General features: G+C 37.5%; 1 protein-coding gene across 1 annotated transcript in view; it reads right to left on the reverse strand.

Moving 5' to 3' along the window:
• The window catches only part of PAWR (PRKC, apoptosis, WT1, regulator), a 52,308-nt gene extending 39,224 nt beyond the window's left edge, over positions 1 to 13,084 (reverse strand). The window contains 2 exon segments of the mRNA XM_015571123.1: positions 3,712 to 3,843; positions 13,045 to 13,084. Of these exon segments, the coding sequence (XP_015426609.1) occupies positions 3,712 to 3,843; positions 13,045 to 13,050 (138 nt within the window). The 5' untranslated portion in view covers positions 13,051 to 13,084.
• Between the last annotated feature and the right edge of the window lie 620 nt (positions 13,085 to 13,704).

A 13,704-nucleotide genomic window follows, 5' to 3' on the forward strand; every position in this document is an offset into this window, starting at 1 on the left:
GATTTTTTTTTCTTTCAGAGAATGGAAGGGAGGGAGGAAGGGGAGGGAGGGAGGGAGGGAGGAAGAGAGAGAGAACACATCTATGTGAGAAAGGTACTTCTATTGGTTGCCACCCTTACACCCTGACTAGGGGGCAGGGAAACCTGCAACCCAGGCACATGCCCTTGACAGGGAGACCTAGAGGTCTACCCATACTATCGCAAATGGTAAGACCTCATTCATTTTTATGGTCAAGTAATATTCCATTGTGTAAATTACCGCAACTTTTTTGTCCACTCATCTATTGATGGGCACTTGGGTTGCTTCCATATCTTGGCTATTATAAATAACACTGCAATGAACACAAAATGCATATATTCTTTCAAACTAGTGTTTTGGGTTTCTTTAGGTAAATCCCCAGAAGTAGAATAGCTAGGTCATAAGGCAGATCCATTTTTAATTTCACAAAATACTTATGTTTTTTCTCTTGTTAATCCTGACCCGAGATTATTTTCTCCATCGATTTTTTTTTCTTTCAGAGAATGGAAGGGAGGGAGGAAGGGGAGGGAGGGAGGGAGGGAGGAAGAGAGAGAGAACACATCTATGTGAGAAAGGTACTTCTATTGGTTGCCACCCTTACACCCTGACTAGGGGGCAGGGAAACCTGCAACCCAGGCACATGCCCTTGACAGGGAATTGAATGGAGACCATTTGGTGCCTGGGTCGACAATTAACCACTGAGCAACACCAGCCGGGGCAGAAAAATTTTTATTTTTTTATTACCACTAGTTCATATTATCTGAAAATATGTCAAGTAGAAATTTAAAATACTCTACCTGTTCCCAATACCGCATTCATATTCCTATTTTATTCTTCATATTTGAAGTTTTGTTTCATTGAATGGCTCAGACTCACAGATAAGGCTAAGGAAAAAAAGTCTGTCTGGTCATTAAAAAAGCCTTAACTCAACCAATGATACCAAAATTATCTCTGTTTTGTTTTTTGAAGTTGAAGTTGCAAGCAAATATCTACCTATATGAGCAGGAAAATATGTGAGTTTAGGTAGTAACTCAGAGAGCGGTCAGCTATGGAGACAGAGGAGTTCCTCTTCCCACTCCAACTTCAATGTGGCCATTTGGGACCCTTGAAAGAGAGCCCCACTTTCATCCTAGGCGCAGAGCCTGGCAAAACAGACACTTGGAACCAAGGTAAAAAATGAGTCACATCCTCACTGCTAATGAAACAAAAACAAAATGAAAGGAAGAGTGGGCCTGGCAAGAAATCAGAAAAGGTACAGGAAAAAAGATAAACTGTGTGAGGCAGAAAGCTCCGCAGAGAACCCAGATCAGCTGAGGCTGTTCCATATCCGCATATGTACTGTACTCGGGAATGAGCCCTGTGTTCTAACACAAGCCACCCCAGCTTTCACTGGGTAAGGGCTTCATTCCAGAGAGAAATCAACCCTCTTTCTAAAAGCTGCTGCCTGACGTTATCTGAGTATGCCAGAATAAGTGGCAGGGCCAAGAACTGAAACCATGTCTTAAAATGCTATATATTCTCATCCTAGCTGGTGTGGCTCAGATGGTTGAGTATTGTCCTGTGCTCCAAAAGGTTGCCAGTTTGATTTCCAGTCAGGGCACATACCCAGGTTTCAGGTTCAATCCCTGGTCAGGGTGCATACAGGGGGCAATCAATCCATGTCTCTCTCTCCCTCTCTCCTTCCCTCCCTAAAGGAAATAAAAACATATTCTTAAAAAATGCTATATTGCCTCTATCCCAATAAATTAAGCCTATATCTTCACCTGGACTAGGCCCATATTTTTTTAATTTTCAGATTAGGATTCTCATTCTCATGTGTAATTTATTTGTTCATCATTGCTCCATTCTAAAAATGAAAAAAAAAAGGTCCTTTGAGAAAAAGAAAAACAAACAAACAAGGGAAATTAAGCACTACTTATGTATTTTGCATCCAAGCACCAGGGCTCACAGAAAAATACATATTTTTCATTGAATTTGTTTTGGTGACATTGCGTAATAAAATTATATAGGCTTTAAATGTACAATTCTATGATACATCATCTCTATTGTGTATTCACCACCCAAAGTCAAGTTTCTTTCTGTCACCATTTATCTCCCCCTTTATCCTCTTGTACCTCCCCACCACTCCTTTCCCTCTGGCAATTACCATACTGTTGTCTGTGTCTATGAATTTTGCTTTATTTATTTATTTATTTTGCTTAATCCCTTCACCTTTTCACCCATCCCCAAACCCCTTCTCCTCTGACAGCTGTCAGTCTGATTTCTGTATCTATGAGTCTGTTTCTATTTTGTTTGTTAGTTTATTTTGTTCATTATATTCCACATATAAGTGAAATCATATGGTGCTTGTCTTTCTCTGACTGGTTTACTTCACTTAGCGTAACACTCTACATGTGGAATAAGCCCAAATTCAATTTCAACTTTGTTAGACAAAAGATACAAAGATAGTTTTGATTATGAATAGTCACACAGATGCTGCTTGTTAGCTTACACCATTATCTGTAATAGGTTCTATTTGTCCTATTAGCAACAATTTGGGTACAGGTGAACAGATAAACCTCTATCACGCTTCGATTCTTCATGTCAATAGATCTCCTCAAAGAGCAGAGGAGAACGAAGTCTTTTATCCGCATTCCAAACCACCTCAAAATACTTTGCTTCTCTCTGCCAAATGCACTTTTATCATTATCTTGCAAATTAATAGACAAGTTATATTTCATTTTTAATCAATAAAATGGAGATGTTATTGGAAACTCCTCTGAAAGTGGTATCTTAATAAAATTCATTTTAAAATAAAAACTGGAACTCTGAAAAGACTACACTAATTTAAGACCTCAAAATGTGATCAAATTAATTTAAGATTACATTATATCAAGACCACTTCCAAGAGAGTTTATATTAAAGGATTCTGCAACGTGATTTTCTTAATATTTAATCATCCCAATGTCATTAACTTCCAATTATCTGTACCACATGAATTTAAAAAAACCAACTAATTTAAAACTGAGTTGAATTTTATTTTAAATAATACTTTATAATTATACAGAAATATACAAGTTTCGAACAATTCACAATTTTGTCTTTTATTATGTTTAAACATTTAACTTTGTTGAAACTTTCTGTTGAACTCTTTATTCGCTATGCAATTCTAAAACAAGTATCAAACTAGAACAGAACTGTACACTCATTTAAACTTACTAAGAGGTAATTATTAGTCTTGGTTGTTTTTACCAAGAGGTGATTATTATTCTTGGTTGCTTTTACAATTTATACTGTTTATATCTGACACTTTTTATACTGTGATACTGTTTATTAGTCAGTCAGCAAATATTCATTGATCAGGAAATAAAGACCAAGCACTGCTTAAATCAAAAGTATTTGGAGATAAGAAAGATCAGTTTTTAAATCCACCGAAAATATTTCAATGGAGTTGATGCAACCAAAATGAAACTAGAAAAATTATTAATAGTAACTTACAAATTATCATTAAAATAGCTAGTGATGCCTGGCTGGAGTGGCTCAGTTGGTTGAGCATAATCCTATGCACCAAAAGGTTGCCAGTTCGATTTCTGGTCAGGGTGCGTAAAGGAGGCAATCGACTGATGTTTCTCTCTTTCTCTCTCTCTCTATCAGCATGTCTTCCAGTGAGGATTAAAAAGAGCTAGTGACATCCTAGTATCTTTAAATACTCACTTGTAGCAGATAGGAACTGCCTGGATCTAATAAGCTGACAGCTTCATTCTGCATAGTGTTCTGTTGCGTAACTGCATCTTCTCGTTTTCGCTCTTTCTGCCCCGCTTCATCGTCTTCATATTCATCTAAGCACTGAAAGAAAGGATAGTTTCCATTTTATTTCACTGAATATTAACAGAATGTTTTAAAAGTACATGAAAATACATTTGTTAGTATAAGAAAATATTTGTGCATTCAGAAACTAATTTACACAATAAAGATGTTTCTTTCAGCAATATACTGGTATACGTTTCATTCCTGTAAACTAAATTATCTGCTTAATATCCAAACTTCCATATTCACATCAATGCCAACATCTAATCTCAAGATTTGCTTAAGGTAGGGTTCATTCATTCTGTATCATCCATTCAACAAGTAAACAAACTGTGTCTACTTTAAACAAGGCACTTTTTGGAGGGAATCAAAATACACCACAGACATGGTCTGTATAGTCTACAGCAGTGATGGCGAACCTATGACACGCGTGTCAGAGGTGACACACGTGTCAGAGGTGACACGCGAACTCATTTTTTTTGGTTGATTTTTCTTTGTTAAATGGCATTTAAATATGTAAAATAAATATCAAAAATATAAGTCTTTGTTTTACTATGGTTGCAAATATAAAAAAATTTCTATATGTGACACGGCACCAGAGTTAAGTTAGGGTTTTTCAAAATGCTGACACGCCGAGCTCAAAAGGTTCGCCATCACTGGTCTACAGGGAAGGTGAGACATGTATATAAAACTTAATTATAAAGGCCACTTTCTAGCTTATTAGTACCTGTGAGTACATACGGAAGAGTTTTTTCACCTCTACAAAGACTCTGTAGAAGAGCTTATAATTTAAAGGATGGGTAATATCTGCAACTGTAGATATAGAAAAAAGAGAATTTCAGGTGGTGGAAAGAGCACATGGAAGAACTTAGAGGAAAGGGTGTTGCGGAAAAGCTGAATCAACATCAGCATTATCTATCTCCAGACTTTTTACATGAAAAAATAACAACCCATAATCAGAAACAAAACTCTATCCATTACACCCATTGTAACTGAACACATTCCTAACCAATACACTGCCCTAAAGGATTCTATGAAAGACAAAAAAATAAACAATGTCCCTGCAGGCACTCTGTGAACACTAATACACTGACCAACGTACAGAATGGCAGGAAAGACAACAGAACTCAGAAATTCTCCAAAGAGAGAGAGAGAAAAAGAGAGAGGCCACTGTGCAAGTCAAGAAGGATCACTGGAGTGTCTGGAATAGGAGGAGCCTAGTACATACGCAGCACATTCAGACACAAGGTTCACAATGGGGGATATGGAAGCTGAGAAGGAATCTTAAATTAGAATGACGTGGGGAGAACATCAGGAAAAGAACGGAAGGAGGAGGTTCCGGATAATGTTCAGGGTCCTCTCCTGTAATGAAACTATGAGTACTGGTGTCATCTGGTCCTAGTTATGTAACCTGTAGGAACTGGGGTTTGGATAACCAGTACAAGAAAAAAGATGATACTGTCGCTACTGCAATTGCTATGAGAAATAAACTGTCCTTGTCTCTGACCCAGGAGACTTCTGTCTTCTGCCAGGATCCATAAAACTATACTAGGCTAACATGCTGGCCTGCAAGCAGCGTAAGATCTCAGGTCCTTCACAGTTCACAAAGGTGAAAATTAGAAAGGCATAAGCCCTGATCACATATAAATAATATATAAATATACTATAAATAGCCTGAAAACTCTGTGCTTTTCACCACACAACATGGAAAGATGTTATAGTGCTACAATTCCCTGGCATATAAGTAAAACATGATCAAACTGATTTTGAGAAAATAACCTGTATACAGCAATTAACTGTACAGGTTAAGAAAGACAAGGACCAAAAATGAAGACTAGCCAAACAACATAATAGATAATTTGACTCTATGAAAAAATATTTCCTATGTGGAAAACAAAACCCAATAAAGGATCATGTTAAATGGTAAAATATAAACAAAATTTAAAAGCAAAATTAGATTTAAGACATTAATGTCCACCATCAACATAGTTATTAACATTACTCTGGAAGGACTGTCTGATAAAACTAGGTAAGAAAAAAACAAGATTTCAGCATTACAAAGAAGGCAAAACTCTATCATTTCAAATGATACGGTTTTATCAAAAATATAACCTAAAATATTTTAGAATTATTAGAGCTACTTAAGATGGTTTTCAATAAGTAAGCAAAAATAAATAACTTCCCAAAGCAACACCAATAGCCAATGAGATTATATAATTTTAAAAATAACCTTAATAAACTGAAACACTTTATAAAAAAAAACTGTAAAACCTGACTAAGAAACAAATTAAAATCCATTATTAAATTGAGAAAAACTTAATATTGTAGGTGTCAATAATTTTAAATCAACTTCTAAAATAAAAAAATGTCAATCAAAATCTTAAGAGAATATATTCGGAAAGCAGGGTGGGTGGACTGTCTGGATGTACAAATACGTAAGGCATTCCAGAACAATTAATTTTTAAAAAGGGTTTATGACAGAACACTCATTCTGGTTAACATTAAAATGTATAAAAGATGCCCTAGCCAGTTTGGCTCACTGGATAGAGTGTCAGCCTGCAGACTCAAGGGTCCCAGGTTCGATTCCGGTCCAGGGCATGTACCTTGGTTGCAGGCACATCCCCAGTAGGGGGTGTGCAGGAGGCAGCTGATCGATGTTTCTCTCTCATTGATGTTTCTAACTCTCTATCCCTCTCCCTTCCTCTCTGTAAAAAATCAATAAAATATATATATTTTAAAAATGTATAAAACAACAATAATGTAAACTGTATGACAGAGGTCCTAGAACAGAAAAGAAAATTAAGCAAAGGAATTCTTCAGTATATAGTACTGAGAAAAGAATCAACCACTTAATGTACAGTGGGGGCTGAAAAGCAAGAATACAAGACCTGGACAGAATAGAGTGGTCTCATCTCTAATCTTCCCCTCTACAAAAGCAGCCATCCCTTTCTCTAGTACCTGAATTGCAAAAATCCCTGACTGTGGGATTGAACGGCCGTAGCATAAAGCTAGAATTCTTAAATCGTAAAATCCTATCTAATAAAGGATTATAATAAATAAATATATAAAGAGGTAATATGCAAATTGACCATCACTCCAACACACAAGATGGCCGCCCCCATGTGGTCAAAGGTGGTCACCACAAGATGGCCGGCAGGGGAGGGAGTTGGGGGTGACCAGGCTGGCAGGGGAAAGCAGTTAGGAGCAGTTGGACTGGCAAGGGAGTGGCTAGGGGGTGATCAGGCAGGCAAGCGGTCAGGAGCCAGCAGTCCTGGATTGTGAGAGGGATTTGCGACTGCCTGTTTAGGCCCAATCCCGGTGGGGTCCCAGATTTGAGAGGGTGCAGTCTGGGCTGAGGGACACCCCTCTCCCCACCCCACCCCCCCGCACGAATTTCATGTGCCAGGTCTCTAGTCTATACATATAAAAGGCTAACATGTAAAGTGTCCTCTCAGGAGTTCAACTGGGAGACCAAGAGTTCAATCGCTCGCTATGACATGCACTGACCACCAGGGGGTGGCACGGAACAAAGGAAGGCTTAGGCCGGCAGCCAGCAGTCAGCAGCCAGGGAAGGGAGGCCCTGGCCAGCAGCCGAAGGCCGCGATCAGCCCTGATTGCCAGCCAAGCCTAGGAACCCTACCCATGCACAGATTTCATGCACTCAGCCTCTAGTAGACAAATAAAAAGTAAAAGTTGAGGCAGGAAGCCATAAACTCCCTGAGCACTGGGATGTTATCTTTGTTTTCATTTCTGAGACCCAACCCTTCAACACTAACCTTCCCTCCTCTCACATCCTCTATAAATGTAGACTCCCTTACCAGTAGCACATTAAAAGAAAGGAAAAAAAACCCAAAAACTCTGCAGTAAATGTTTGATAAATGAATGAATGAGTTACCAAGATGAGACAAATCAGGGAGATGGACTGTGGCACCCCAAGTTAAAATTCTCAATGTTCTTTTCCATGTAAACACCGTTGTCCACTGACTTGGGAACCGATTCATTACACATACTATCTTTGTGGAGTGTGTGCATGTTACACCCCAGGCAGCTTTTAGAACAGGGATTGCTTGATGAATCACAACTTCCCTCTGAAGTTCTAGCAACTTGTGCAGTTCTTAAGTTCTTCTAGCAACTTGTGCAGTTCTCTTAACAACAAGCACCCTAAAATTCTTTAAGCTATCTTACATAACTGGAATAAATATACCTAGATGAACAATTTCATAGAAATGGTGAAAAATAAAAAAAGAGTGAAAACAAAAAAGAACTGAGTTAATAAACAAAAGTGAGCAAAGACATTTTCTACTTCTGTTTCTTGCAAAGATTAATAATTCTCTAAGCACATAACTGACTGGTATCCTTAATGGAGAGAGAGAAAGTTGTTTTTAAATAAGTACTAGCAAAGGAGAACCAAAAAGAAGCCTAAATATGTTTAGAGTTTTTATGAAGTATAAGATTTTTATATCTAAGAGGAAAAGAATGAAAATAAAAAAATTTATATTATACTTGTATCAATAACGTGGGACTGAATTCCCTATCTCTCTTCCTAGCTCTCATTTCTAAATAATTATAAACATGTAAAAGTCATTCTCTCCTTTTATATGGATTAGAGAGAAAGTTGCATGAGAACTGGGTTGACAAATATAAATTGAAATAAAGTGAGCTTTTTTTTTTCATGAAATCAACTTTTAAACGGAGATGATAATAAGCATCTCTGAATTTCACCAAGCTCTGCTTTTCCCAAAATTACATTTTAGAGCGCTAATATTTTAACAAATAAACCCCCTAAAAAAAAAGTATGATCTTCATTGCAAACAACTAATGTTGTTAAAAAAGAGAAGCAATAACATGTTCTAAATAATTTATTCAGATCATTCCTACAGATCTGACAAAGTAACTAAATAAAAAGGAAATTAGGATATCTTTAAAGTCCTGTTAGTTAGGACTCAAAATACGAATTCATAGGAATAGGATAAAAAATTAGAAATAGATCCAAATACATAAGCAAGTTAAGTTACAATAAAAGTAGAAACTCACATCAGTGGGAAAAGATGGGCTTTTTATATGTGGTTTGGGGATAACTGGATAGCTGTATTAAAAAATGACACTGGATTTATTCCACACACCACATACCAGGATAAATTTCAGTGCATCATTAAAAATAAGCAAAAATTTGAAGGCACTCCACCAAAGTAAATACAGGCACAGCAAAATAACACAAGAGAAGAGTCTCAATACCATTAGCTACTAGGGAAATGCAAATTAAAACCATAATGGACTATCACTATACACATACTGGAATACCAAGTGATAGTGAGGATTTGAAACGACTGCATATCTCCCCTATTGTTGGTGGGAACTAAAAGTGATATAGCCGTGTGGGAAACCAGTTTGGCAGTTTCTTATACATTTAAATAAGTATACACTTACCATATGACCCAGCAATTCTACTAGTAGTTATTAGCAAGAGAAATGAAAACATGTTCACTGAAAACTTGTACCAAAAAATCAGCTTTTTTCATAATATTTGGAAATAGTCCAAATGACCATCAACTGGTGAACATATTAACAAGCACTAATACAGTCATGTAATGGAATACATTCATAAAGAAACAAAATGAAAAAATCTCCAAAGTATTACTGCTACAAGAAAAACACCAGAAAGTGGATACTATGTACTGTAATAGCCCACATATAAAATTCTAAAGAAAGCGAAATCTTAGGGACAGAAAGAAGATCAGTGGTTCTCAGGAGCTGGGTGTGAGGGGGCTGACTGAAAGGGGCAGAAGTAGTGATGGAAATGTTCTATATCCTGTTCCCATGGTGGTTTACCCAGTTGTGTACATTTGCCAAAGCTCATCAAATTGCACTCTTAAAACAGTAGCATATTATTGTAAGTGACACCATAATAGTATGAAGAAGAAATAGAGTGGAGATACTGAACGAATGAAATGAGTTAAAAAAAAAAAAAGACTAAACCTAAATCTGATTAAGCCTCTACATGTAATTACAAATTACAGGAACTAGAGGGGATAGAAGAACATATTAGACACCACAATGGTGCTGCAATTATGAAAATCCAGACTGTGGGACACACTAAGCAGGGTTCAAACAACTATGAAAAAAAAACCAAGCAGTAAATATTTTTGGCTTCTGGAGCTACATGAGATATTTTGTTTTTGTTTTTTAACAACTCTTCAAAAAAGTAGAAAACAGCTGGGCTGGTGTTGCTCAGAAGTTGAGCATCGACTTAAGAACCAAAAGGTCGCTGGTTCGATTCCTGGTCAGGGGACATGCCCAGGTTTCAGGCTCGATCCCCAGTGTGGGTCGTACAGGAGGCAGCTAATCAAAGATTCTCTCTCATCGATGTTTCTCTCTCTCTATCCCTCTTCCTTCCTCTCTCTCTAAAAAAAATAAAAAAATCAATGAAAATATTTTTTAAGATATATATAGATAAAACCATTTTTAGTTCTCCTTCATATAGAACCAAGCTTCTACTATAAATGGCCGGTATCTACAACTAATAAATATGAAACTCAAAGTAAGGACACCAATACCAACATATTAACCTCTTTTTTGTACTTAAAGAAACTATTTTAAAACTATTTTTTAAATTATCACTTAAGAGACAGTTTGAACAATGAATATATGGTGAAATTAAGCCTCAGAAGTTTGAGATTAAGAAATTTTTATTTTTTTAGGTGTGAGAGTGATATTGTTTTTTGTTTAAAAATATTCCTTATCTTTTAGAGATATATACTGAAATGTTTAAGAATAAAATAATATGTCATCTAGATTTGCTTCAAAATAATACAAGAGATAGAATGGGCAGTGTGTGCTGCCATCGATAAAATTGCCCAGGAGCTGTCAACTGTTGAGGTTGAAGGATGGGTCCATGGGGGACTTTATCACAGCATTCTCCTTTTGTATGACTGAAATTCCCATAATAAAGTTTTTAAAATAGCAATAAAACTTAACTTTGCATTGACTAAAATAACTAGAACTAGATAAATATTTTATTTTAAATAGCATAATACTTCTTATTCTAGGGAACAAAGTGGTAGAATATTATTTAAAACTATTTTCAAAGAAATGGGAAATGTTTGCAATTTCACAGAGTGGAACAAACTATGTATGAATGACAGAAAATACGCATTAACTAACTCCAGACTGATTTTTCTTTTTTCTTCATAATTGTCAATAAAGTGTACATCAGATTAGAAAATTACAAACTAAAAACTCAGATTTTAGAATCAATGAACTTAGATTCAAATCCCAGCTATCACTTAAAATAGTAATAGCATCTACAATTAACTGAATATTTTCTAGGGCACTGTTAAGCATTAACATCTAGTACAGTGATGGCGAACCTCTGACACGTGTGACACGCAAACTCATTTTTTGGGTTGATTTTTCTTTGTTAAATGGCATTTAAATATATAAAATAAGTATCAAAAATATAAATCTTTGTTTTACTATGGTTGCAAATATAAAAAAATTTCTATATGTGACACGGCACCAGAGTTAAGTTAGTGTTTTTCAAAATGCTGACACGCTGAGCTCAAAAGATTCGCCATCACTGATCTAGTACTTCAGGTAATTTTCATAAAAACCTTAAGCAGTATGTATTAGTTTTTAGAGAGGGATCTGAGGATTAGAATTAAGTAACAGGCTTAAGGACACAAAGTCATTGAGGGGTGCAGTTGGCACTACAACCTAAGCAGTATAACAACCCTAAATTCAATTTTCCAACTACTAGGTAGAACCTATTTATTAGACATGAAATCCATTTAGTGTATTGAATTTTGTTTCCAACTACAGTTTACATGCAATACCATTCCACACCAGTTTCAAATGTACAGCAAATTGGCTGGAATACCATGCACTCTACAGTGGTACCCCCCATTGACTCAAGCGCCCATCTGGCCCCAGGCCCTGTTATCTCAACATTATCCCATGTAATAAAAGCACTGGTGGCGTCACGCTTTGTGCGACACCGCCACAAGATGGCAGCGCGAACAGTGGAGGCAGGGCCTGGTGTCCGCTCTGCGCAGTGAGGCCTGGGGGTCCTGCGACTGAGTGGCATGAAGGAGGCCAGTCCCAGCATCTCCGCTGCCTCACGGGGAGGAGACAGGTCGCGGCAGGGGAGGGCAGTTGGGCAGGGGGCAGTTAGGGGGTGATCAGGCTGGCAGGTGAGCAGTTAGGAGCCGTGGTCCTGGATTGTGAGAGGGATGTCCGATTGCTGGTTTATGCCCAATCCCAGGACATCCCCCGAGGGGTCCCAGATTGGAGACGGTGCAGGCCGGGCTGAGGGATACCCCCCTGTACACGAGTTTTGTGCACTGGGCCTCTAGTCCTATATAATAAAAGGGTAATATACAAATTTGACCAAATGGCGGGATGACTAGTCTGCAGGGTGCAGGACCAGCAAGTGGGCGGCACCAGGCCAGCCACAGCAGGTGCCAGCAGGCAGAGGGAGGGAACAGTGATCAGGGGATGGGGGGAATGGCAGGACCAGCGAGCAGGCAGGTGCCAGCAGGCAAAGAGAGGGTCGGCGATCGGGAGGGGCAGAGCAAATAGCAACATTAAAATATTTCTTCTAATTAATTCACTTTCAATGTGCAAGAATTCATGCACCAGGCCACTAGTTGACTATGTGTTCAGACTGAAACTTCATGTTTCAGTCTGAATCTCTGTGGCTATTCTGCTTAATCCCTTCACCCTTTTCACCTAGCCTCCCAATTCCCCTCTCTTGACAGCTTTCAGTTTGTTCTCTGCATCTCTGAGTCTGTTCCTTTTTTTTTTCCCATTAGATTCCACATATAAGTGAAATCATATGGTATTTGTCTTTCTCTAACTGGCTTATTTCACTTAGCATAGTACCTTCTAGGTCCATCCATGCTGTCATAAAAGATAAGATTTCCTTCTTTATTACAGTTGAGTAGTATTCCATTGTGTAAATGTACCACAGCTTTTTTTAATCTATTCATCTACTGATGGAAATTTGGGTGGCTTCCAAATCTTGGCTATTGTAAAGAGCACCACAATGAAAATAGGGGTGCATATATTCTTTTGAATTACTATTTAGGGTTTCTTTGGCTATATTCCCAGAAGTAAAATTGCGGGCTCATACAATTCCATTTTTTATTTTTTGAAGAACCTCCATACTGTTTTCCATAGTGGTTGCACCTATCTGTATTGCCACCAACAGTGCACAGGGTTCCCTTTTCTCCACATCCTCACCAACATTTGTTGTTTGTTGATTTATTGATGATAGCCATTCTGAAGGTGTGAAGTGGTATCTCACTGTGGTTTTGATTTGCATTTCTCTGATGATTAATGATGTTGAGAAACTTTTCTTATGTCTATTGGCCATCTGTATGTCTTCCTTTGAGAAGTATCTATTCAGGTCTTCTGCCCACTTTTTAATTGGGTTGTTTTTCTGGTGTTAAGTTGTCTGAGTTCTTTATAGTGCACTGAATTTTTATAAAGGAAAATAAAACAAAAATATCAGTGAGCACTTTTTATCAAACTTTTGTTTCATATTATCTTTGAGTACACTGAGTCATTTTGTAGAACACAGAATTGCTGGGAGTTGCAGGAAGAAAAGAGTGGCCATGAGTTGATGATTGTTGTAGCTGGATAACAGTTTTGTAAGGGTTCATCTACACTATAGTTCTGTGCATGTTAACATTTTTACTTTTTTTTTTAATTTTAAAGAGACTTTCTAGTAGGATTCTAGGAGGTTTCATTTCTGTTTTCTATCACAGACAGCAGACCAAGATTTCCCAGGTCTCATCCATCACTGTACAGACTCTCATTTCCATAGTGCTCTGTCCATTTCCTTATCCTGCATGCCTCCTCTCCCTTTCAAATCATTCCATTTGTGCCCTCTGGAATTCC

The sequence above is a fragment of the Myotis davidii genome, unplaced genomic scaffold, assembly GCF_000327345.1.
Source record: "Myotis davidii unplaced genomic scaffold, ASM32734v1 scaffold26, whole genome shotgun sequence".
NCBI lineage: Eukaryota > Metazoa > Chordata > Mammalia > Chiroptera > Vespertilionidae > Myotis > Myotis davidii.